Consider the following 23436-nt stretch of genomic DNA (forward strand, 5'->3'; position numbering starts at 1 on the left):
TCAGTAGATTTACAGCACACGTGAGTGTGAAGAGCAAAGACCCTAAGGAATGTGCAGGTAATTTATATACAGCAACAGAAATGTGATAATGACCAGAGGCTGGTTGAGGACTTCAGGTGGACTCACCTGTCATGGGACTTCTATAATATCCATCCAGGAGGACGAGCAGGTACTCACTTTCTGAAGGGTATTCACACATCAATGTAAAAATACTTCCAGGATAGTAACCTAGCTGCTGCACTTCAATACTGTTTCAAAGCAGGAGAGGGGATGATAAGCTGTAGTGGGGCTTGAACCAACAGGTAAACCAAGGCTGAGAGAGAAACCAAAGACTGCACTCAACAGCACCAAGACAAGCCTGTATTTTTTTAAAACCACAATATTCGCAACATTTATTTGTCAGTTTTCTTTTAAAAAAAAGTGCTGGTTATCCTAAAGTGGTTACATCTGTCTGTAAGGCAAGCAACGCACTAGTTCGCATTCCTGGTGCGTGGCTACAGTGAAGCAAGGAAATAAAAAGATACGATTAAAAATACAAGTCAAACCACTAACACAAAGGCATGGCTGTACACCAAAATACTGCTCAACTTTAGCAACATTATGCAAGACACATTCTCGACACTTCACATCTCTGGAGCATCTACAGTGAACTGAGCATTCTGGACACATGCAAACAAGGTAAAAAGAAATAAAAATATAAAATAGAAACAAAATGATCTAAACGTTGTGGTCTCATCGAAGACAACTTACTAATAAATTGTTCACATCCACAAATCTTCAAATAAAAAAAAGATGGTGACAGGTTTCAGAAACCAGCATATCCCCACAGGTCAGAACTTGCAACTTGACCACGATGAGGGAAGTTTATATGCATGGCTCCCATTCTGCATACTTTTATTTTACAAGCAGCATCAAATGCTGAAAGAAATGTATAATGAAAAATCATTACAATAGAAATTTGAAGAAAGGTGCATGTTAACGTGTGTTTAAACGTGTACATCTCTTCTATATATCACAGCATCTCTCCATTTAGGTTCAAAGGAATTCCAAGAATAGAACTTGAACAAGCTGCTGAGCCAGTTAGATCTTATTTGATACACTCTACTGGATGAGTTTAAATTGAGTTTTTTTTCCTAAATGGCTAATTTCAGTCTGAAGCTTAAGTTGGAGCACATCAGTCAGCTGCCAATCTTCGTCACTCCTGACTCTTGTAAGAAAATGCTTATTGAAAGTTCGTTGCAGGTTAAGATGACTAAATCCATCAGGAATCCTCTTAGCAACTATGACTAAATGATAGCAAGGCAGAGGCTTTCGTGGTACAGCTGATCAAAGCAGTGGTTGGATCACATCTTACTTTCAGTAAGATATATTGGTCCTGGTGGGAGCTCAGGAATGAAACCCAGATCTTCAAATGTTAAGTCAAGAGGAGACATTACACAAAGTAGGATTTTGCCTTGGAATTTACAGTAATAGGGTGATCTGATTGAAGTTCCCAATGTATTCTGGGGAACCAATAGGATAGACAGAGATATTTCTGCTGGTCAGAAAAGCAAAATACTGCAGACCAATGACTTTTATATTAAATACTGAACAGATTAAGCAGCATCTGTGGAGACAAACAGTGTTAGCAGAGAACTGCTCAAATGTCACTGGCCTGAAACATTGTTTCTTTCTCCAGCGGCACTATCTGATCTCCAGCTTTTTCATTTCTTTTTATTCTGGTTTTAGTTTGAAAATTAGAACCAAGCTTTTAGAATGAAGTTAGGAAACAATCCTAAATGCACAGGGTGCCATATGCTTGGAACTGTTTAGCAAAGGATGAATAATGCTGGGAGTCGAGTGTTAATTGCAAATTTGAGACTGCAGATAGGGCAAAGGTGGAAACATGCTGGTAAGTCATGAATCAATCTTGACCTCACTGAATGGCAAAACAGGCTTAAAGGGTTTTATTTTCATCTTCTGATCCCTCTTCTCTCTAGATTCTCTTAAAGGAATTACAGCTGGAAGCAGGAAGTTTGCAAAGGCAAAGCAAAGATCTTAAATTACAACAACTAGGTTGTGAGAAACTTCACCCTTCTATACTAGCTCACAAGGAGCTTGCATTCATCTGAATGGAATTCCCAGTAGACCAACCGATCTTTTCACACACTTATTTCCTTGATAATGCTTCTAGCAGTAACAAACTAGCTTCAAGAGGGATTTCCAAATCTCAGCCTACTGCAATCCAAAGGCCAACACCAAACTTAAGCCTTCGATGAAGGATGAAGGATGGCCAAATTCCAAGGACATAAGTGTTATTGATTGTGGGTCTCCGAATGGGAACCATTACAATGCGTGAAACTTCTGAAGGAACAACAGAGAGGAAGCAGTGAGTACACCCCTACCCCTCACTCTTCCTGGCTTTCAAAAGGAGTCTCACCAAACATACCAATGCAACTGAGAAGGACAAGCTATTGAGGCGAGAAGACTCCTTTAAATATCAAAAAAATTATGTATGAAATTCATCAAATCAAGAAATGGTCTTAACACATGGACTTCCTATAACTTACTTTTATGAAATCGGGAAACTCATTTTGCTTTATACTTTTATTATTCAATTCCCTTCCTTGTCCTAAGCCACTGAGCATATGCTTGCACATTTAAGCCAAGGGAGGTTAAAAGGAAAACTATGAGTATTTTGAATTGCTGAGTTGCAAATTCTTTTACTAATCATTGTGAATGAAGTGATTCTACGCCTCACACAATCAGTAGTCTAAGGTGCAGCTACACACAGACTCTATTCTCCCTATCTGACCAAGAGGGATGAATCCAATTGCATTAAGTTACTGAAACAGCTGTAGTCCATTCAAATACATTGCAATGTAAATCCTTAAATGCTGACTAACTTCCTACAAGTAATTTTGGTACACTATTGCTGGGAAGCTCCTGCAGCAAAAGAAACACAATCAGCATTCATGCAGTAACAAAAGTGACAAGTTTGCACAAGTCAGCATGCACAAAGTGTTCTTTGTCGGTGCCAAGGAGTCAGATGCAGCAGAGCAGAAATACGGGACTACTTCTTTAAAACTTGCGCCAGATTCACTTCCATGGCTCCTGCCAGGAACGACACTGATGGAACCTTGGCTGAAGGGCAGCCATGTTGCAGTGGGAGCAGCAGCAGAGCTGCACATATTAAGAACATCACCCTTTCCTTTTATTCCCACGTGCCTCTTCCCCACTCCATCACTACAACACAACCCAAACCCATCCTCACACTCCTTCCTCCACCATTCGGGTTTAGCGATCAGGATCAAGGCCTGTTTGCCTCACACCATGTACACATCTCCACACTCTGCCCACCCTATGCTGCCAAACTCCAGGACCTGCTCTCTATCCCACCTGCTTGGAATTTTTCTATTGAGTTCCCCTTTTGAAAGGATGGCAGCCAGTTGCATTCAAACCACAAACCCATACTTGCAGACACAAGGATATAAAGACTACTCCAATGCTAGATATTGTTTCAATGCAAAGTTACACAACAGTTAAAAAGGGATTAAAGGATCTTCACAGCAGTCAAGCTGAACCACTTTAATGCTACAGTTTTAATCTTTAAATATGACACTGCAGGATTTTCTGATCTTAACATCCATGCACCACAAAGTCATCATACTCGCCCTAAAAGAGAAAAAAAATTAATAGATCAGAACATCTGAAGAATGTATTTCACAGAACCACTACACATGCACCATTTAGTTTAATTAAGGTCCTCGTACCTTTCATATTGCTCCTTTGGTGTCAACTATATGGACCTTCCTTACATAATATTCAGCACAAAGACTGCCACATCCTAACCACCCACTGTACACTGGAATGGCGTTCTGATCTGCTCATTGGATCTTTGTGGTTGCTCTGAGTTGGTGCTTTGTTGTAATCATCTCAAGAACCAATGCAAATGTTTACAATGCTTCAGCTTTGATCTCCCTCTAATCTTTATCGCGTGCCAGAATAACACTACCAGCCAGTTGAAGATGTAGAAGAAACCAAAATACTTGTTCTGTTGAGACAATCAACTAATTTTTTTTTAAGTGATCTGTCTGCAACAAAATTTACTGTTAAACAGAAAGAGGAACTATAAACATCTGACAGAAGATTAATGCCTAGCAACTGCATGGGATACGCAAAACATCTAGGTCAGTTTTCTGGCTTGTGCGTGTTGAATACGTGTGCTATTGCGCAGGAGGGGTTTTCTAAGGCAGCTAATTTTCACAGTTCTTCCTCCCAACAGATTTGTGCAAATTTAGGTGAGGAGCTAACCTTAGCGAGTAAACACACTGATCAGGAAAGTAGGGAGGCATCCAGAACAAAAATCACTAAGTTTCAACCTCACATTAGATCATCCTACAAAACTGAGAAGCAGGATGCACATCAGACCTCAATGCCAATTGGTAGGGCAGAACCTTTTTTTGGAGATGCTGGGGGTGTGGGTGTGATGAGCGATGAGCAGCAGCCAATTGACAACCAGCAACTTGTTCCTGACCGTACTCCTGGAAGTAGAAAAGTAACCAATTGTCAGATAGCCTGTGTCTAATTTCAGTCTCGCATCTGAACTATGGTCACCACAATTCAGCTTCAAAGTAACTCGTGGACCAGCACCAGTCATTTCAGCAGAGAGCAGTGCAAAACTTGAAGAGCATATTCTTAACAAAGTCTTCAAAGTTTAAGGTGGCTGGGGTGGGAGGGAAGGGGTGAGCGACTAAAGTAAAAAACGGTTTCAAATTATAAACCAAGCAGCTGATATCAGGGGCAACACCTCGACACCACAAGGTCAAAAACCACAATGGTGAAGTGTGCCAAGTATTTGAATATCTGTGCCCCAGTTTTAACTGCTGGCTCACTCAGAGCTATAATACTCTCCAAAGTGATCATTCTTCTTTGGAGATAATGAGTACTGTTCATCCATTTGACTGCACAAGGCTAACATCAAACTACCCTCCTCACCAGCCATGTGCACACTCTTTCTAGCAGTATGTTGTCAGACTAGGGGTGATGCACTTTGAGCAGAGGGAACAATTTGGCCATCCTAGCCGAGACGAACTGCATTAGCATTTACTGCAACAAGATCTGAGCTTTGCCAGCTCTGAATGGCAGAGCAACATAACCAGTATATTTAATCACTGAGTGAACTAGGTCAACAGCTGCTGAGATTCCAAAATCATTCGATTGATGTTTATCACTTGAACACTGCTTGGCTTCCTCGAAGGGGTAATGGTTTCAAGTGAGGATGTGAAACAGCTGAGGTTAAGTTCCCTCATCAGCTCCAGTGCCCTTCTTGCAACATTTGGAGCGAAGGAAACAAAATGGAGGAAAAATGTTGACACTAGCAAAGGTGCACAAAGACTAATCCCCTGGTCTGGGAAAAATTCTATGACTGTTTATTCCAATTATGTTGCTCAAGCACACAATTTAAAATGCTCATTTGACTATCTAATTTTCCTGTCAGTTCCTACCATTTTTCTTGAATCTCATTTCCCCCAACCTGGAGCTGCTTTACCTCACATCCTTGCCACATATTAGGAGGCCAGCCAGTCCCTCAAGTCTATACCAAATCTCTGGGCAATCCTATTCTACCACATTTGTGTAATCTATTCTCTCTAAGGCCCATCAACTCCTCCTTAATTCCCCTGCCACCCACCTACACTAGGGGTAATTTACAGTGGCTAATTAACCTAACAACTAGCATGTCTTTGGAAAGAAACTGGAGCACTCAGAGGGAACCCACGCAGTCACAGTGAGGACATGTAAACTTCACACAGACAGCAGTGGAGGAGAGAACTGAATCCAGGGTTGCTGGAGCTGTGAGGAAGCAACACTACCTGCTGCACCACCCTTTCAAGACTTTTCTCACTAGCTTTATTTTAAATAAAAGGCCTCTAGATTAAACACATTTTTTCATTGTGATGTTAGCATGTTAGAATCTTAATTTTCATGCCATTGTTCCCTTCTTCTGCCTATTGTTAATTTGCATCAAGTCCTGTAATCACTCACTTAATGTATTGCTATAGATCAGGCTTTTTTTTTAATTCTTATTCCATGGTGGCTACTGGAACTCTTTTTTTGTGGTTCCACCTACTGCTGGTTAAATTTTCACCATTAGCAGTTGCTGCAGGCTACATCCCATTGATAAGACATCTACTATAACATACGACCAAGATATTATGTAAACTCACTTGAACAGCCCCTTTAAACCCTAACCAGTTGACTATATAGCACTAACAGTTGCATTCTGTGCAGTCCAAAATGGAATTGTTTGGAGTTAAGAAGATAAGTTTTGATGGAGGAACTTCAATTTTATTGTGGGAAAATGTTCCAAGTACTTTACAGGAGTATTTTCAAGCAAAATTTTATTTCAAGCCATATCAGAAATTAGGGTAAATATGGTTAAAGAGGTTTTGAGATTCATTTAAGGAGCAGTTAAACAGGAGGGAGCTCCAGATTTTAAAAATTGGGCAACTGAAGGTGCAGAAACAGGGAAATCAAGGGTGAGATCAGTGGGAAGATGTAGGGCTGGAGAAGATTACACTAATCAAGACAATGTCATGGAAGGATTTGACAGTAAGAGCAAGCATTTTAAAATCGAAACATTTATGGATCAGGAAGCAAAGTAAACAAGCAAACACTAGGGCAATGGGCACTTGGTGAGAGTTTAGTAATGGACTACAGAGTGCTGGAGCTCAAGTTTACTGGCAGGAGAGTCAGTAACCAAATGACACATTTAATAATACTGGTAAATAACCAGAGGGGAGGCAGTGATTTTTTTTTAAAAACATTCCCTGCTGTCACAATCTGGAATTCATTGCTTAAAAGGCTAGTGAGAGCATCATGCAAGTTTCCAAAGAAAACAGCATGTATGTTAATAGAAGGAAAAATTCACAAGGCTGTGAAAGAACAGGGGAGTGGAATACCCTATGAAACAGCTGGCACAGGCATGATAGGCCAACTAGTCCACTTCAGTGTGCGATACTTTAATAAGGGAACTTATATTCTACATCTTTCTTTATGGTGTGAAAATAGGAAGTTCTTGGAGAAAATAAGGTAGGATTATGCTGCTTAATCAGTACATGAGCAATCCTGCTTGAAACTGCTTGTCCCAATCCCAGGGGTTGCACATTAGGGGGCATCTGTGAAGCTACATTAACAGCACCAGAATTTAGGATCTCACAATGTTAACAGACACAAGATCAGGGAACCATCAAACTGTGCCTCAATTTCAGACAGGAAGAGGAAAGACAAATTCCATTTGTGCAAGGCTCAACTTTACCCTAATAATTTCAGTCTAACGTGGAAATATCCTCCCTCCTTGAAACTATTCAAGTGCAGAAACTCCCCTCTAGTGCCACAGTTGAACTGTACCCACCCACGAGCATTTAGAGTTCATGCACATGCCATTAAACAGCTTTACGTACCACACCGTCTTCATCAATTCCTTCATCTTCATCTGACTCATCGTCTGTAAGCGGTTCTGAAGAGCCATAGTCTCTGAGCATCTGAGTTATTCCAGAATCAGGCATGTACACTGCCAGACAAATTGGTGTGCAGCCATTGTACATCTGGGCATGAACATCTGCTCCCCTATTTAGTAACAGTTTGACGACGTGACGATTCTGCTGTTCTACTCCCAGATGTAACGCAGTCCGACCTGCACATTTCTCCTACAGACAGAAATTGATGTATAAAGCTTTAAATACACAATAGGTTTCTCTACAAAATATCAAACACCTTCTCATTAATTCTAACAATTTAATGTGCAGAAGCAGTAGCAAGATAATAATTTCTGTTCATGCATCACACCCCAGAAACCCTGTTTTAATGCACTTAGAGTGATAAAGTGAAGGTGGTGCAAGTCATTCTGATTGTTCACGTAGCCAAAAATGTTCACTACTTTGTGCACTGAAGATCCTACAAACAGGAGCATAACTAAATGACTTTTGGACTTCCTTAACTGATCGTTAGGAGGCAGGTTTGAGAGAGGACCACTGCTGCTTTTAAGAGGAGTTAAGGAGTAATGGAAGATAGGGCTAAAGCACAAAGTAAACTCTGCTGAATGGGGCACCAGCAATAACAGCCCTGATATTTATCACTAATTACTTTGAAGGCAAACATTTCTGATGTCAGAAGATCCTATTCAGAGAACATGAACTAGTTAATATCTTTGTTGGGATAGCAAGGAACACCAGCCAAGGCACCAATATCTGTGCTCTTCCTTGTAAAGTAAGATGGGATTTTTAACATCTGTCTGAAGGTGGCAGACAGAGCCTCTATACTTAGTTTCAGAGGGTGACACGTTCTGTTTCAGGCTCACATTCTGCAGTGCCTGTCCAGGGGACACTGCAGCGAGACTATGGAGTGAGCTGCCCACCCACACTTTCAGCTGAACAAGGCAACCTGTGGGAGGGGAGAAACCTAAATGGGAAGAGACAAAAATCATTTGAAATAAAAATGGGCCAGCCCCCTCCCCCGTCATAATAAACCAAGAGCAGTAAAGATTATTTGATTCTCTCCTCTCTCCTTCCCCACCCCAATCAACCCAAGGGTGCCTTGTATCTCAAACTGTTTGAGAGAGATTAGAGAACTTGCCTTTGCATTCACATCCACTTCAAAATGCAGAAGATACTCAACAATCTGAACATCATTAAGCAGCACAGCCACATGGAGGGGCGTGAAGCCTGAGGAAAGGGATAAACATATTAAAATGCAAGAAATAAAATATGGAATAAGCCACTCAGTCCCAATTAATGGCTGATTTTTCACCCCGTGCCCCTTTAATGCTCGATTTATAACATGCTTTTGATTTCTATTTGGCTTTTGCACATATCAGCTTTCCCTTTCATTTCAATTTTCTTCTCAGCTTTCCTGAAGGGGCCACTTCCTAATTGGGTACTCTTCCAAGGTTAGCTGAGAACACTTCCAAGTGAACACCCCAAAGGGAGGGTTACAAACCATCCTCTTTTGATGTCCAATGATTCTTACTGGAAATTTGATAAGAGGAACCCTGACACTTTACCACTGAGCAATGTTCTAGGTCTGCCAAGACCCATTTCAATTCTCTTGCTGAGATAATTAATGTAGTGCAGTTTGGATCTGAATCTTTGGGTATATATTGCTTCCACCTTTGACAAATAGGTCATTGGGGTACCCTGCCTTTCCAACAGCTTTCCAACGGCTGAAGACAAGGAGGTCCGAAATTTGTGTAACGAGATATTATGCAAAGCAGTAAAATCTCTGTGGCTTAAAGGACTCGAGAATTGCATTATACTATCCAACATCAGCTGTAAAAAGTTAATTAAAAATCTTCCTGTCATATTTTTACAATCACTGCTCTAATTGACAGGTTTGGTTTGCTCTCTACTAGGTGAATACGCAGTCATAACAATCATCAACGGTGACATGCCCCAGAGCTCCCACCCATCCTGCTCCTGCTGCTTCCATTGGGACAGTGACCACAGACTTTGACTTTGTTAAAACAATGGACCAGGAAGTGGGAAAGCCATTGTCAAGGTTGGAATTTAATTAAGAGTTGGAACCCCTTCAAAAATCAAAGCCTTCCTGTCTCATAAGCAGACTGGTGCATTCCAGTCAGAATTTGTTGAAAGTGAACATTAAATCTCAGAGACTTTACCTCGGTAGTTATAGAAATGTAGCTGCTGTCTGAACTGTGAAGGGTCCAACAAATTGGAATAACTTAGGTCGCTGGAATGGTGAAACAGGAGTGCCTGAACACAGGCAAGTGCCATTTCCTTGCAAGCGAGGTGTAAGGCAGTGTTCCCATCCTTCTCTTGAAGCAAGAGGTTCGCTCCAGCTGCTATCAACTTCTTCACTAATTCTGGTCGCCCAAGGATCACAGCCAAATGCAGCGCAGTCTGCAAGAGATTTATGGTGGGGAAGAAAGCTGAGAATTTTTGGAAACTATAGCGAGGGATGTGGAAGGAGAGTTTGCACTTTCATTAGAGAAAAACAATAGAGAATGATTTGCTGGTGACAAGGAAACATTCTAAACAAATGTCTGAATGACAAAACCGAAGTGATTATTTCCATCTGCACTCTAATTACCTGCTTCATGTCATTTTGCAGGTCGAGAAAATCTGTACCCTTTGTACAATAGAGAAGGTGCTCCAGTAGGCAGTCTTCCTCATGAATGATGGCCAGGTGCAGCATCCTATTAAAACAAAAAATCCAGGCATTAGCTGATCATCCATACTGATAGCCACAGCTTAAAAACCGCTAAATACAGTTTAGTAATGATACAGTGTGAGAGATAGCAAGAGAATGAAGATGAGAGAGAGAAAAAAAAGTAGAAATAGCCAGTAAGAGAGGGGGAGACAGACAGAATTGGAGACTGCCACTACTGTTTTATTATGTGCCCTAGAGGCTAATTAAAAACTGGGTTTACTGTTTGCCCAGGGCAGGTAGTCTGCTCTCCTAATTGCAGGCAACTTGAACACAATGAGGAAGAAAACCAGCAAAAGGGAGGGACAGATGTGCGTTAGGCTTTTAACATCAAAAGAGCTGAAAGCTGCATTGACACAAAATATATTACAATAGATTTAAGCTCAACTCTAGTAAATAGTATATTATTGGAACTCCTGCACCAACTAATACACATTCTTCATTAACAATGGCATCACCAGTCCTCATCCCTACAAAAACTTAAGAAAAAGTCGCCAATTCAAAATGGACATAAACTAGAACAAAGTCAATTTATGCATATCACTGTTAAACCAGGGCAACATTCAAGCAAAAATAACTGTTAACAGAACTTATCAATGTGAGGGAAAAAAGCAGGTACACATTCAGACAAATGTACACGAGGCAAATGCAAAGGCCCAACTGAATTTTTCATTTTACGCGAATCATCATACAAGCCACAATTTGAAATTAGTAATAAATTCTTGCCACAAGTTATTGGACTGTGCTTGAAAAACGTACACCTTGTGGAAGAATTTCCAGGGCATAGACTTCTGGACCAAGTTCCTTAACATCCTCTCATTAGACACCTGGTGAGCAACATGACTAATTTGGAAACTACTGCAGCAAAATAAAACAGGGCAGACATTTTTTGAGAACAAAGTTGGCATTTAATCCCTTTTGTATCAAATTTAGAAACCTCCACTTAAAGGTAAAAATGCTTCAGTTACATCAGTGCCACCAGATCTTCACACTGCTGGATCACTGGACCTCGGTTTAACATTGCATTTCAAAGACAGCATCAACAATAATGCTCCTTTGGTACTACAAACAAAATCCAGAGTGGCACTTGACCCCAAAGTTATCTGGCCAAGGAGGCATGAGCAAAGCACAACATCAGTGGGAAAACAAAATCTGCTGGAGGAACTCAGGCTGGGGGAGGTGGGGGGGGAGAAAGAGGAATTGTCGATGATTCAGGTCAAAATCCTGCATCAGGACTGAGAGGAGAGCAGGAAGGTAGCCAGTATAAAGAGAGGGATGGAGGTGAGACAGGGGCCAACAGGAGATAGGTGGACCAAGGAAGAGTGAAGGATGACAGACAGATGCTTCTTCTCTCTACTCTCAGTCATGACACAGGGTTTCAACCCAGAACATTCACAATTCCTTTCCCTTCCACAGATGCTGCTCAACTTGCCAATTCCTCCAAAAGATTGTTTATATGGCTCCAGGTTCCAGCAGTCTGTAGTCTCTTTTGTCTCTATCAGTGAGAAAACCTGGATCAGTCACATTGTGTAAGGTTTAGTTCAATTCCTTTTTCTCAATACCCTTTAAAGAAGTTCTTTAAGTCAGTGATCCACACTCCAATAATAAAAGCAGTTTCAACAGCAAAAGCCATACTTTCTACCCCACCCTTAGCAACAGCTTCTATTTGCATAGGGCCCATGATACAAAGAAACAGATTCTGAACAGTAATGGAAGAGAAAACAAAATTAAGGGATTTGAATAGGCTTTTAATGGAGATAGAATTAGCATGATGTGGAGTTGGATGAAACTAAAGATATGACAAAGCAAAGCCGTGGAAAGTTGTAAACAATGGCTTATATAATGAATTTTACACAGTAAGTTGCAAAAAAAAAATCAGTGAGAACAAGGCAACTGAGCTTTGAAATAGACAATCGTATTTTGGAAGAATTCAAGGTGTATAGAATGAGCTCTGGGAGATGGGCACAGCATTAGAGGTCAGTTCTGGAGATTCACGAAGCCAATAGATAATGGCCAATATAAATAGATGTCTTCAGCCCTTGTACCTCTTGATGCAGTTTCAATCACAGAACACTAAAAGATTAGCTCCAAAAATATCTAAAGGACACAGCAGATTGTGCTAAATACAAGCTGGAACTATCCAACACAATATTCATTGAATGATAGAGGCACCAGTTCAGATCTTTTTGACATGTTGGTGTTAAGACATAGAATGGGATTTAGTAACATACCCAACTTGCTTTCAGACCAAGCATTACTGTTGAATCTTCTACAGACCAGTAGCACTGAAAGTAACCTATGCTCATGTGGCACTTGAAAGCAAAACATCCTAAGCCCTTCACAGGAGCATTAACAAAAAAGCAACAATACTCTGGGCACTTGAGGCTTCACCAAAGAGGTGGATTTTAAAAGTGCCTTCAGAATAGAAAGGTAAGATTTCAAGACCTTTGGGTAGGTCCAAAGGGAAAGGTCCCCATTGGTGGGATGATTAAATTCAATGTTAATCAGAATAAGAGGAGTGAAAGATCTTGGAGGGTTGTAGATTTGGAAATAAAGATAAATGGGACAACACCACAGATGAATGTAATATTGGGTCTCTACTGAAGTTATTGCTTGAAGTAGATGCAAATGTTTAACTTGACTGGACTTGTTCATTGCAGTAGCTGTCCAGGATGAAGCAAGTACTCTGGGGAATTTCCCTGCACTTGATAGGTAAACATATCCTTACTTTTCTGAATACTTATGGCTTTATGGACTCTTATCACTTTCCAGTTAATCCTCTACCTACTACACAATGCACGCAAGCATTCTGTCCCTATTCTTTCTCCTCAAACTAATTGTCTTTTGATAGCACTGGCACCTAGCCAAAATACCGCTCCACCAGTGTTCTGGTACCTCCTTCAAATGGTCAAGCTGCTCTAAGCAACAAGTGGTAGCAAGCTACCAGGGTGGTGTAATACCTTAACCCAATCTATCATTTCCTCAGTGGACAAAAAACCCACAGCCCTTAGTGGGAATCAATGGATAAGAACCCCAGCAGAAACCTGGTGTGTTAAATAACGGCTTGCCCAGTTAGTCTCCAAGAATGGGAAAAATGAGATTGTAACAGAGCAAGCTGCCGAGTGGTTGATTTTAACTCTACCATGGCACGTCTCTGGCAGCCTTCCTTCTCATGGAATGATGGTTTGTGCCTAGGTGGTCAACCCCACATTGAACAATGATCGACTCAGGAGCCTCGTACTGGCCCAGCAGAGTCTGTTGCACCAGGTGACAAAGTGCTAAGAAACTGCAATATTTGCCAACTGCCTGCCCAGTCGTTTTCTCTGGGTCTGCCACACAGCCAATTGAACTTTCCATTTCTCCAATCCCAATACCCTCCTGAATGGTCAGCCTCTCGAGATCCTGGTCATCTTGAATCCCACACAGGGTCAGTTAAAATAAAACAACTCGATATCATTCTGTGACATTTTACCTTCACCAGATTTCAATGTGCCAAGTTTTCAATGCGCCAAGTTTTCAATGCAAGATCTGTTGAAATCGTTTATATTCAAATGCAAATTTAACCTACAAATTGCTTCCAGTTGAAGAGGCCCAAGTTGCCAGAATATTGGGGTGTGGGATCTATTTCCAAAAGGGGGCAACAGCTTCAACAATCCTTTTTGTTTTCACATATTCAGAGCTACTAAACAGGACAAATCAGCATGTAAGAAATTCAACTGCAAATAAAAGATGGTCTGAACTCTCACCAACTGGATGCAGGCTGATTGTGGCTCACCAGCTGCTGTTAGGCATCATGAACTAAATAGCCATGTAATTGTGGCAAACTGGTGCAATGTGATGTGCACCACAGGTAATTAGAACAAGGGACTTTTTGGGTTTCTAAAAATATATAGACAGGCTGAGTGAACGTTATGGGTTTATTTCCTCAAAGCTGCAGCCAGGAGAAAAATATTTAACATCCAACACATGTTAACATTTATCATTAAGACCAGATGTCTCTATCCCTTTCATCTTACTTTCTCGTCCCTCGGCTAGGAAAGCAGATTAAGCTCAAATACACACAAGCAGTGTGACACCAACATATGGATTCACAGGGTAGGACAACTCTAACAATCGCTTCCTCTACACATCCTCTCATCACTCCCCATAGGATTGGGCCACCGTGAGTTCCACAGGTGACCCAGGAACTTTGTGGGTCACACACTTGCCTTTGTACATAGCGTACAAAAGCCAAATAGTCTTCCCAAGCCTTTACTAACCACTGGTCAAGCCTCTGATGAAATATTATGCATGATGCTGGACATCATGCATCAAAAAGGCTTTGTTCTGGGTAGAGAGATTAATCAAGATGGAAAGATTGGAGAAACTGGGATTAAAATCCTTGGAGCAGAAAACTAAGGGGAGACCTAAAGGTGTCTAGGAATGCTTTTGGTTTCTGTGAATTTGCTCTATTTCTTCTAAAAAAAATAGATCAATAGTCACAGATAATAAAATGGCAGAACTACAGGATTTCTTTTCTTCCCAACACAGTTTTGCCAGGATCTGGAATATTCTACCAGAAGGTGGTGGAATCAAGTTTCAGGTATCTGAGGGGGAGAAACTCTTGGGTAATGAGGAAGTGACTGGGATCAATCTTTCAAAGAATCAGAACTGGCATGACAGCCAAAAGCCTCTTCTTAGAGATAAAGTTTAAATCCCTTTTCCTATTAACATCAAGGTACTACTACCAGGAAGTATTGGTGAATACAACTTCAGATAGCATCAAAGCAGTGCCAATACCAGGCCAACAAAATTCAAACAGGACCAACCAATTAGAGACACAAGAGTTGCTTGGGCTCCAATGGCTGAACAGTCAGGGTTTTAAAGATGCATCTGCATCCCCAAAACTCCCACATGGAGCACTTGAACCGAGAGGTGAAAATATACACTTGCTCTCTGCACTTGGTGTGTTTTGAGTCAGCTGTGGAATTAAGCCATTTTAAAAAGATGTCTCAGAAAGACAAGGGGCCATCGACCTGAACAATTTAGAATTGGCATTTAGCCAACTGTATATTTATTCCTTACATAACAGCACTAAAACAAAACATATTATTTATCTCATTTACGTTTTTAGGAACTTGCTGTGTGCAATATGAATCAGGCCATTTCTGCAATACAAACAGAATTTTAAAAATGCTTCAACCAGTCTGAGAAGCTGCAACACAATGAGGTTGAGAAAGCTACTGAATCAACTGCAACTGTTTGCTCCCTAAGAAACATTCAAAAAAATTAAAAATTGTATTTACACATTTTGGCTGATTATCAAAATTTCCCATAACATAAATAGGAAAATTCAATACTGTCTTTAAATGCAGTGTGTAAAACCAGTGGCACTGGTATTAATCTGCATCTTTCAAGGCCCATGAAGGTCATCCTGAGGGAGCAAATGATCCACAATAATGAAAGACCCCCCCCCACCCCCCCCCCCCCCCCCCCCCCCCCCCCCCCCCCATGAGGTGCTGGTGCCTGTATCTGACACTCAGGCCCCCAGCAGTGACAGTTGATAATGTGTCAGAAACCAAGCCTATTGGTGACATTTCAGGGAAAAAAGATTATTGGCTCTGCTCTTTCATTTATGACTGTTCCCAGAGTCCAAACCATGACTAGAAAAATAACTAGCTTCATAAAACATTTAAAAAGTTGGATGTTACTGTTGAAAAATGTTGTAAGCTTAAACTATACATGAAAATGCATTTTAAAGGCTAGTATGTAGATAGGTTCTTTTGAGGCTTCCAGTGCTGATTAGGTATGCATGCCCCACAATACCAAGTTGCTGATTTCAATCTAGACTGTTGGACAACAATAGTGCTATGTTTAATGGTGGATATCAAAAACCAGACTGCTGCTTTTGAATGCAGACATTAAAAGGGCCCATAATGCCCAAGAGGCTACAACATTAAACAGATCTTCATGAAACAGTGGAAGGTCAGAGGTCTAGAGTAATTGACAAACTCAAAGACATCAGCATTGGAACAAAAACACTAATATTGGAGAAATTGATCAGACTGAAAGTCAATACATTTCCTGGACCTAAAAAACTGCATCCTTGCAGTTTTGAAGGAGGTAGCCGTGTGTGCATTGGTTGTATTCCTCTAAAATTTCAGATTCTAGACTGAAAGGTGGCAAATGTAACTCTGCCATTTCAGAAAGAAGGGAGGGAGAAAACAGGGAACTAAAGACCATTTATCTTGATGTCAGTAATAAGGAAAATGCTGGAACCTATTAAGGAAGTAGTAACAGCAACAATAATAGGATTGGGCAAAGTCAACATGGATTTTAAAGGGAAATAATATTTGACAAATTTGTAAGTTTATTTTTTTTTGAGGCTGCATAATAATGGCACAACAACCTGTTATGATGTACATAACCTTCAGAAAGCCTTTCATAATGTACCACACAAAAGATTATTAAACAAACTGAGAGCATATGGAATTGGGGTGTAATAAACTGGTGTGGATTGAGATTGAATAACTTAGGGAAAACAGTAGGAATTCACAAGTTGTTTTGAGGTTGGAACAATAATTTGGATAAAGGGACTAAATGTGATATATTCAAATTTGCGAATGATACAAAATTAGGTGGCAGGGTAGACCATGAAGAAGACACAGACTGACTTCAGGGAGACATAAATAGTCCAAGTGAACATGCAAGGACTTGGCAGGTGGAATATAATGCAAGACTGTTTCATAGATAAAAAAGGAAAGCGGGGCATTTCTTAAATAGAGAGAGACAAGAAGTTGATGTTCAGAAGGACCCATGTCCTTGTACATGAATTACTAAAAGCTAACGTGCAGGTTCAGTGCACAATTAGGAGAGTGAACAGCAGATTGGACTTTATTTCAAGTCTGAGTGCAAAAAGAAAATAAAATGTCTCCCTGCAATTATATAGAACCCTGGTGAAATCGCATCCTGAAATATTACACACAGGACTGGTTTCCCCACCTAAAGGATATACATACAAAAATGGGAGTGCAGCAAAGATTCACCAGACTGATTCCTGGGATGAGTTTGTCCTATGAGGAGACATTAAGAAGACTGGGCATCTTCTCTAAAGTTGAGAGAAAGTGGCGATCGCATCGTTTCATACAAAATTCTTATGCAGCTTGTCAGGGTAGATGCAAGGGTTACATTTCCCTGGGTTATAGCCCCCAGAATCATGGTCAAAGTCAAATAAGGAGGCAGCTATTCAAGACAAAGATGACAAGAAATCTCCTCATCTTTACAGTAGAGAATCTTTGGAGTTCTCTGCCTAAGAAGGCTGTTAAGTCAGCACGTATGTTGAGACAGAGTTTGATAGATTTTTGGATATCAAGAATAGAGACATTTAAAAGGGCACCGAGATAAAAGATCAGCCAAGCTCTTAATGAATGGTAGAGAAAGAATGCCCTCTTCTTGCTTCTATTTCTTATGTTTTTATATACGTGCAGGTTCAGCTACCTTGCTGAAAGCAATAATCAATGCACAACACTACAGTCTGTTGGTTTTTATCTGTTAATACAGTAATTGTTTCTTGGTGCGAGCAGGATCTCCCTTGATATAGAAAACAGCAAGTTCAACTTCATAAGCAATGTTCTGGGCATCAATTAGGCGGGTTTAATTTGCAATAAATTGGCCAGTGGTTAAAGTCTCAGGATGAAGTGATCTCCTGTCAGAACACTCGCCATTATTAAAGTGACATTGTATATTATACTATGCCAATCTCAAGATACAATCAAGATATGTATAAAATTATGAGGGGCATAGACAGGGTGGATAAGCAATATCTTTTTCCCATTATTGAGCGATCCAATACCAGAGGGCATGCATTTTAGGCGAGGGGGGTAGATTCAGAACAGACATGAGGGGTATGTTATTTTTTACTCAGAGAGTGGTGGATGCCTGGAATGCGTTGCCTGATAGAGTAGCAGAGGCAAATTCATTGGGGACTTTTAAAAGGGACTTGGATGGTCACATGAATGAGGGGAAAATGGGCATTCTGTAGGTAGGAGGGATTAGCTATGTCAGCATAACATTGTGGGCCAAAGGGCCTGTTCTGTGCTGTACTGTTCCATGTTCTATAATTTGTCAATTCTAGAACTTAGAAATCTGTCTAATGGTAGATGCATGCAGCTGTAGGATGGTAGATTGTGAAAATCATACCAAGGCATAATCCAAGTTCAAAAGAAACTTGGAATTCAAAGGAGTATGCCAGAATTACAATGCACACAGTTTCCATTCCAGTTGGCCAAGCCCTATCCAGTCTAATCCCACTGCCCAGCTTTCGGTACATTGCTTTGTAGGTTGTACCACATCAAGCATTTCTCTTTAAACAAATCACCTCCAAGAGCATAGCAGCAAAGCAAATGAGAGGGATGACTGCGCAGCAGTTAGTGCCACTGTTTCACAGCTCCAGGGGACATGGTTTAATCCTGACCGCCGGTGCTGTCTGCGTGGAGTTTACACATTCTCCCAGTGACCGGGTAAGTTTCTGCCAGCTGCTCCGATTTCCATCCACATCCCAAAGCTGTGCTGGTAGGTTGACTGGCCTTTGAATTATCCTATAGTATATGCAAGTGACAAAACCAAAGGGGTGTTGAAGGGTAATTGAGTGAGAATAAACAGCAGAGCTGCAGGGACTTAAGAGGGACAATGGAATGATAGAATTACTCAACAAACAATCTATGGATACTGTGGGGTGGGTCCCTGAGCAAATGGTACAAATCATCTGGCAGAACACCTCATCGCCAGAGCTCACCAACAAACATCAAGACCTGCTTGGCTGGCAGTGAGTAAGGCCCTCCCAGTCAGATCCTTCCTGTACAGACGAAATATCATCCCTAATGCATGCTGCCCTTGGGACAGCTGTGGTGAAAAGACTGTCATCCATCTCTTTTAAGACTGTAGATTAGCTAAGAGGGTGTAGAGGAGGAGGCAAGGGTAATTGTTTCAGTTCATCCCTGCAGCTGTGTGACAGAGGACTCTCTGATAATACGGGCTGTTCCCAAGGGCACATACCGAGACAGATATCAAGTGCTGCTGGAAGATCATCAACTCAGTGAAAGACGCTCTTTGGTCTGCCCAAAACTCGTTGGTCTTCCAGCACTGCGAGATATCCATAAGGGAATGCTGCTGACTGGCACATTCCAGGCTGCAGGAGTATATGCTGAGGGACACAGCAAAACTTGGTGCAGCCAACGCAAAGGCTCTGTGGGTAAGGACCACAGTCTAGGATCCTTCCGCTACAGGACATGGAGGGGCTGAGCCAGCTGGGGAAGTCCCTCGAACAATGAAAGGGTGCATCACCCCATGAGTGGCAACAGTGCTATGGTTTTAAAAAAAAGTTAACACTACTGAATGTATTGACCGTGAATGTAAAATGATTATTCTTTTGAATGTATTTTTTACTGTAAAGTTTACTTTTGAAATAAAAAACCTGCTGGAAGAACTCAGCGGGTTGAACAGCATCTATGGGAGGAAAGGAACTATTGATGTTTTGGGTCCAAACCCTGCATCAGGACTGAGAGTGGAGAAGCGAGATGGCCAGCATAAAGAGGAGTGGTAAGAAAGGAGTCCAGGGTGATTGATGGACTGAGGAGGGGTGTAAGAAGACAGGTAGGTATGCCAAGTGGGCACTTTGGTTGGATCTGTTGTAGAAGGAAGCAGAGGGCTTTAAGACCTTCCTGATGGGAGATAGAGGTGTACGCAGGAAGGGATTGCTCTGCTGGGGAGTTGGTGTAGACCAGATGGACCAAATGACTTCCTTCTGTGGTGTAATAAATCCATCACCCTTTTAGACAGCGTTGCAGATCATACACTACATTAAGTGGAAAAAAAAATCCCTGAACACCCCTCTATTCTTTTCAGTATAGTAAGCTGTGTCCATTAGTTGCAACTTCTCCTCTACAGCAAAGATCCTTCCTATTCTCACTGCCTAGACTTCTACTTCAATAGCCTCAATGAAAATCTCCCCTTAGCCTCTTGAAATAGCAAAACCTCTGCTTCCTCTGATAACAAACGTACCATTTTGAAATGCCTGCCATTACAATCAACAAAACCAACACTTGCATTTATGCAACCGATATGATACCTCTTCAAAGCCTTGAAGAACCTACTCTGGAGACTCCTGCATTGAAGTCTAAGTCAACATACCAGTGTCATACTGAGCAAATGCAACTTTGTTGTAAGTACCAATTTTACGGTTGCAACGTTAAACTATGGCCTAATTTTCTTTCTCAAAAATGTGCAAAAGCCAAACAGGAGCATCCATGGAGAGAGAAAAGAATTAACATCGCAGGTCAATGAACTTTTATCCAAACTCACGCACTTGGGAGTGCTGTGTAGGTACATCTACAAGTCCAAAAACTGAGTTTTACTCACTCCAACATTACAAAGGGGTGCTTTACTGGAGCATTCCCTAACAGAAGTGCCAAACCACATAAGGAGACGTAATGAAAACTGGCTAAAAGATTTTTGTTAATGTTTACACTTTGAGCAATCTTAGAGGGTAGAGGTTTAGGAAGGGAATTCCAAAGTTTATGGCTCATACAGCTGAAGGCATGACGGTCAATGGTGGAGAGATGCCAAAGCTACAAATAATAGGAATAGAGACCCTGGAGGAAGAGTATTTACAAGTGACTATTTGCAGATGTTTAAATGAGAGTACATGCACAAATGAATATGCGTGCGCAAGCGTTCAAGAACAAATGATGACGTGTGCAACTGGGTGTACTTGAGAGCAAGTGAAAATATGTGCAAGTGTGCATGCTCGAGTACAAGTGAATGTGTGCAAGTGAATGCGTTTAGAAGTACGCAAACTTGAGCACAGGTGAATGTGTGCAAGTGTATACTTGTGCAAGTATGCATACTTGAGTGCAAGTGAATGTAGGAGCAGTGCATACATGCACAAGTGATTGTGTGCACACGTGTGTGTGCAAGTGGACATGCTCAAATACAAGTGCTACATGTACAAGTGTGCACGCTTGAATGCAATTGTGCACAAGTGTGCACACAAGTGCAAGTGATTGTGTACAAGTGTATGTGGGCAAGTGTGCGCACTCAAGTGCAAGCATATAGATGTGCAAGTGTGCACACTCAAGTGCAAGTATGTGCAAGTGTGCACACTCAAGTGCTAGTGAATGCAGTACACAAGCATACGTGTGCACACTCGATTGCAGGTGCACAAGTGCATACACGTGCAAATGTGCACGCTCAAGTGCAGGTGATCCATGTACAAGTGCATACTCAAATGCAAGTGAATACGTGTGCATGCTTGAGTACAAGTGAATACAAGTGTGAACAGAGGTGAACACCGGCGCTCCAGTGCCCATACTCACGAGTCCAGATCCTCGGTGCGGTAGCCGAGCAGGCGGCCCACGTCGCCGGGAGGAGAGCTCTGCTCGCCGCCCCGCAGCTCCACCCGCTCCAGGCGGCGGGTGATCTGGCCGATGCCGCACTCCAGCCGCTGCTGGCTACTCGGCCACACGTCGGGCTCCGGCTCGCCGGCCGCCTTGGCCTCGTCCAACGGGCCGAACTGGCGGCTCTGGAGCTCGCTGAGCGAACCGATGCCGCTGTCGTAGTGATCCTCGGCCTCGGCCTCGCCGCCCCACGGAGCCGCCGCCTTGCCCGCGCCCACCTTCGGCCGCCCCTCATCGATCAGAACCTCCATGTTGGCGTCGACGGTCGGACGAGCGCCGCTTCTCAAACTCCCCTCCTCCGCGATTCTAACGACACATTCCGCCTCCTCAGGCGGATCCGTGAGGTAAAGCGCCCATCATTTGGCCCGTTCCGCCGGGTAAACGCAGAGAAAACGCCGGCGCCTCACCACCCCCCCGGCCGGTCCCTCACATGAAGATGGCCGGCGCCTTGTTTACCCTCCCGGCTGACGGGAATCCCCCCCCCAGCCCAGGCCGCGCCCAATCAACTCACCGCTTACTGCTGAGTGGTCTTTGTCTCCGAAGGGGACAAGCTGCGCATGCGTCAGCGCAATGCCTTCTGGTTATTGTAGTCCCATGCCCTGAAGGCAAGTTGGTATTGGTTTATTATTGTCACTTGTACCGAGGTCCAGTGAAAAATTTGTCTTGCACACCGATCGTACAGGTCAATTCATTACACAGTGCAATTACATTGAGTCAGTACAGAGTGCATTGAGGTAGTACAGGTAAAAACAATAACAGTGTCACAGCTACAGAGAAAGTGCAGTGCAATAAGGTGCAAGGTCACAACAAGGTAGATCATGAGGTCAGAGTCCATCTCATTGTGTAAGGCAACCGTTCAGTAGTCTTATCACAGTGGGGTAGAAACTGTCCTTAAGTCTGGCGGGACGTGCCCTCAGGCTCCTGTATCTTCTACCCGATGGGAGAGGGGAGAAGAGAGAACGACCCGGGTGGGTGGGGTCTTTGATTATGCCAGCTGCTTCACCAAGGCAGCGAGAGGTAAAGACAGAGTCCATGGAGGGGAGGCTGGTGTCCGTGATGCGTTGGGCCGTGTCCACAACTCTCTGCAGTTTCTTGCGGTCCTGGGCAGAGCAGTTGCCGTACCAAGCCGTGATACATCCAGATAGGATGCTTTCTATGGTGCATTGGTAAAAGTTGGTGAGTGTCAAAGGGGACAAACCAAATTTCTTTAACCTCCTGAGGAAGTATGGACACTGGTGAGCTTTCTTGGCCGTGGCATCTACGCGATTTGACCAGGACAGGCTGTTGGTGCTGTTCACTCCCAGGAACTTGAATCCTCTGAAGACGTTCAAAGTTAAAGTTGAGTTTGTTGTCATATCAGAATCAGGTTTATTATCATTGACTTATATGTCGTGGTTTGTTGTTTTGCGGCAGCAGTACAGTGCAAAGATGTAAAAATTACCATAAGTTACAAAATAAATAGTGCAAAGAAAAATGAATAATGAGGTAGTGTTCATGGGTTCATGGACTGTTCAGAAATCTGATGGTGGAGGGGAAGAAGCGGTTTCTGAATCGTTGAGTGTGGGTCTTCAGGCTCTTGTACCTCCTCCCTGATGGTAGTAATGAGAAGAGGGCATGTCCCAGATAGTGAGGGCCCTTAGTGATGGATGCCACCTTCTCGAGGCATCGCATCTTGAAGATGTCCTTGATGGGGGGGAGGGTTGTGTCCATGATGGAGCTGGCTGAGCTTACAACCCTCTGCAGCCTCTTGCGACCCTGTAGATTGGAGCCTCCATATCAACACACACATACATAAGCACAT

The 23436-nt window shown here is 42.3% G+C and overlaps 1 protein-coding gene across 2 annotated transcripts; it reads right to left on the reverse strand.

Moving 5' to 3' along the window:
- Positions 1 to 1931: 1931 nt before the first annotated feature.
- LOC127586306 (NF-kappa-B inhibitor beta-like) lies at positions 1932 to 22139 on the reverse strand. Of its 2 annotated transcripts, none has more exons than XM_052044149.1 (6): positions 21555 to 22139; positions 10087 to 10192; positions 9656 to 9896; positions 8614 to 8702; positions 7443 to 7688; positions 1932 to 3654 (listed from the first exon to the last, which is right to left on the reverse strand). In XM_052044149.1, the coding sequence occupies exons 1-6, from the start codon at positions 21884 to 21886 to the stop codon at positions 3619 to 3621; spliced, it is 1050 nt and encodes a 349-aa protein (XP_051900109.1). In that variant the 5' UTR covers positions 21887 to 22139; the 3' UTR covers positions 1932 to 3618. The 2 variants fall into 2 exon arrangements, with proteins under 2 accessions (XP_051900109.1, XP_051900108.1); XM_052044148.1 differs by lacking the exon at positions 1932 to 3654 and adding an exon at positions 4353 to 4523 and having other exon boundaries at positions 21555 to 22094.
- Between the last annotated feature and the right edge of the window lie 1297 nt (positions 22140 to 23436).

Source organism: Pristis pectinata, chromosome 35 (genome assembly GCF_009764475.1).
Source record: "Pristis pectinata isolate sPriPec2 chromosome 35, sPriPec2.1.pri, whole genome shotgun sequence".
NCBI classification, from domain to species: domain Eukaryota; kingdom Metazoa; phylum Chordata; class Chondrichthyes; order Rhinopristiformes; family Pristidae; genus Pristis; species Pristis pectinata.

What these genes read in the sequence shown, in the direction of transcription:
- LOC127586306 (XM_052044148.1), bottom strand. Translation starts at nt 21,886, where the DNA reads ATGGAGGTTCTGATCGATGAGGGGCGGCCGAAGGTGGGCGCGGGCAAG. An exon ending in CGCACCGAGGATCTGGACTC is followed by an intron (nt 10,193 to 21,554) that starts GTGAGTATGGGC and finishes TTGTTTTAATAG; the next exon opens with GATGCTGCACCTGGCCATCA. An exon ending in ACATTTCTATAACTACCGAG is followed by an intron (nt 8,703 to 9,655) that starts GTAAAGTCTCTG and finishes CCCTTTCCTCAG; the next exon opens with GCTTCACGCCCCTCCATGTG.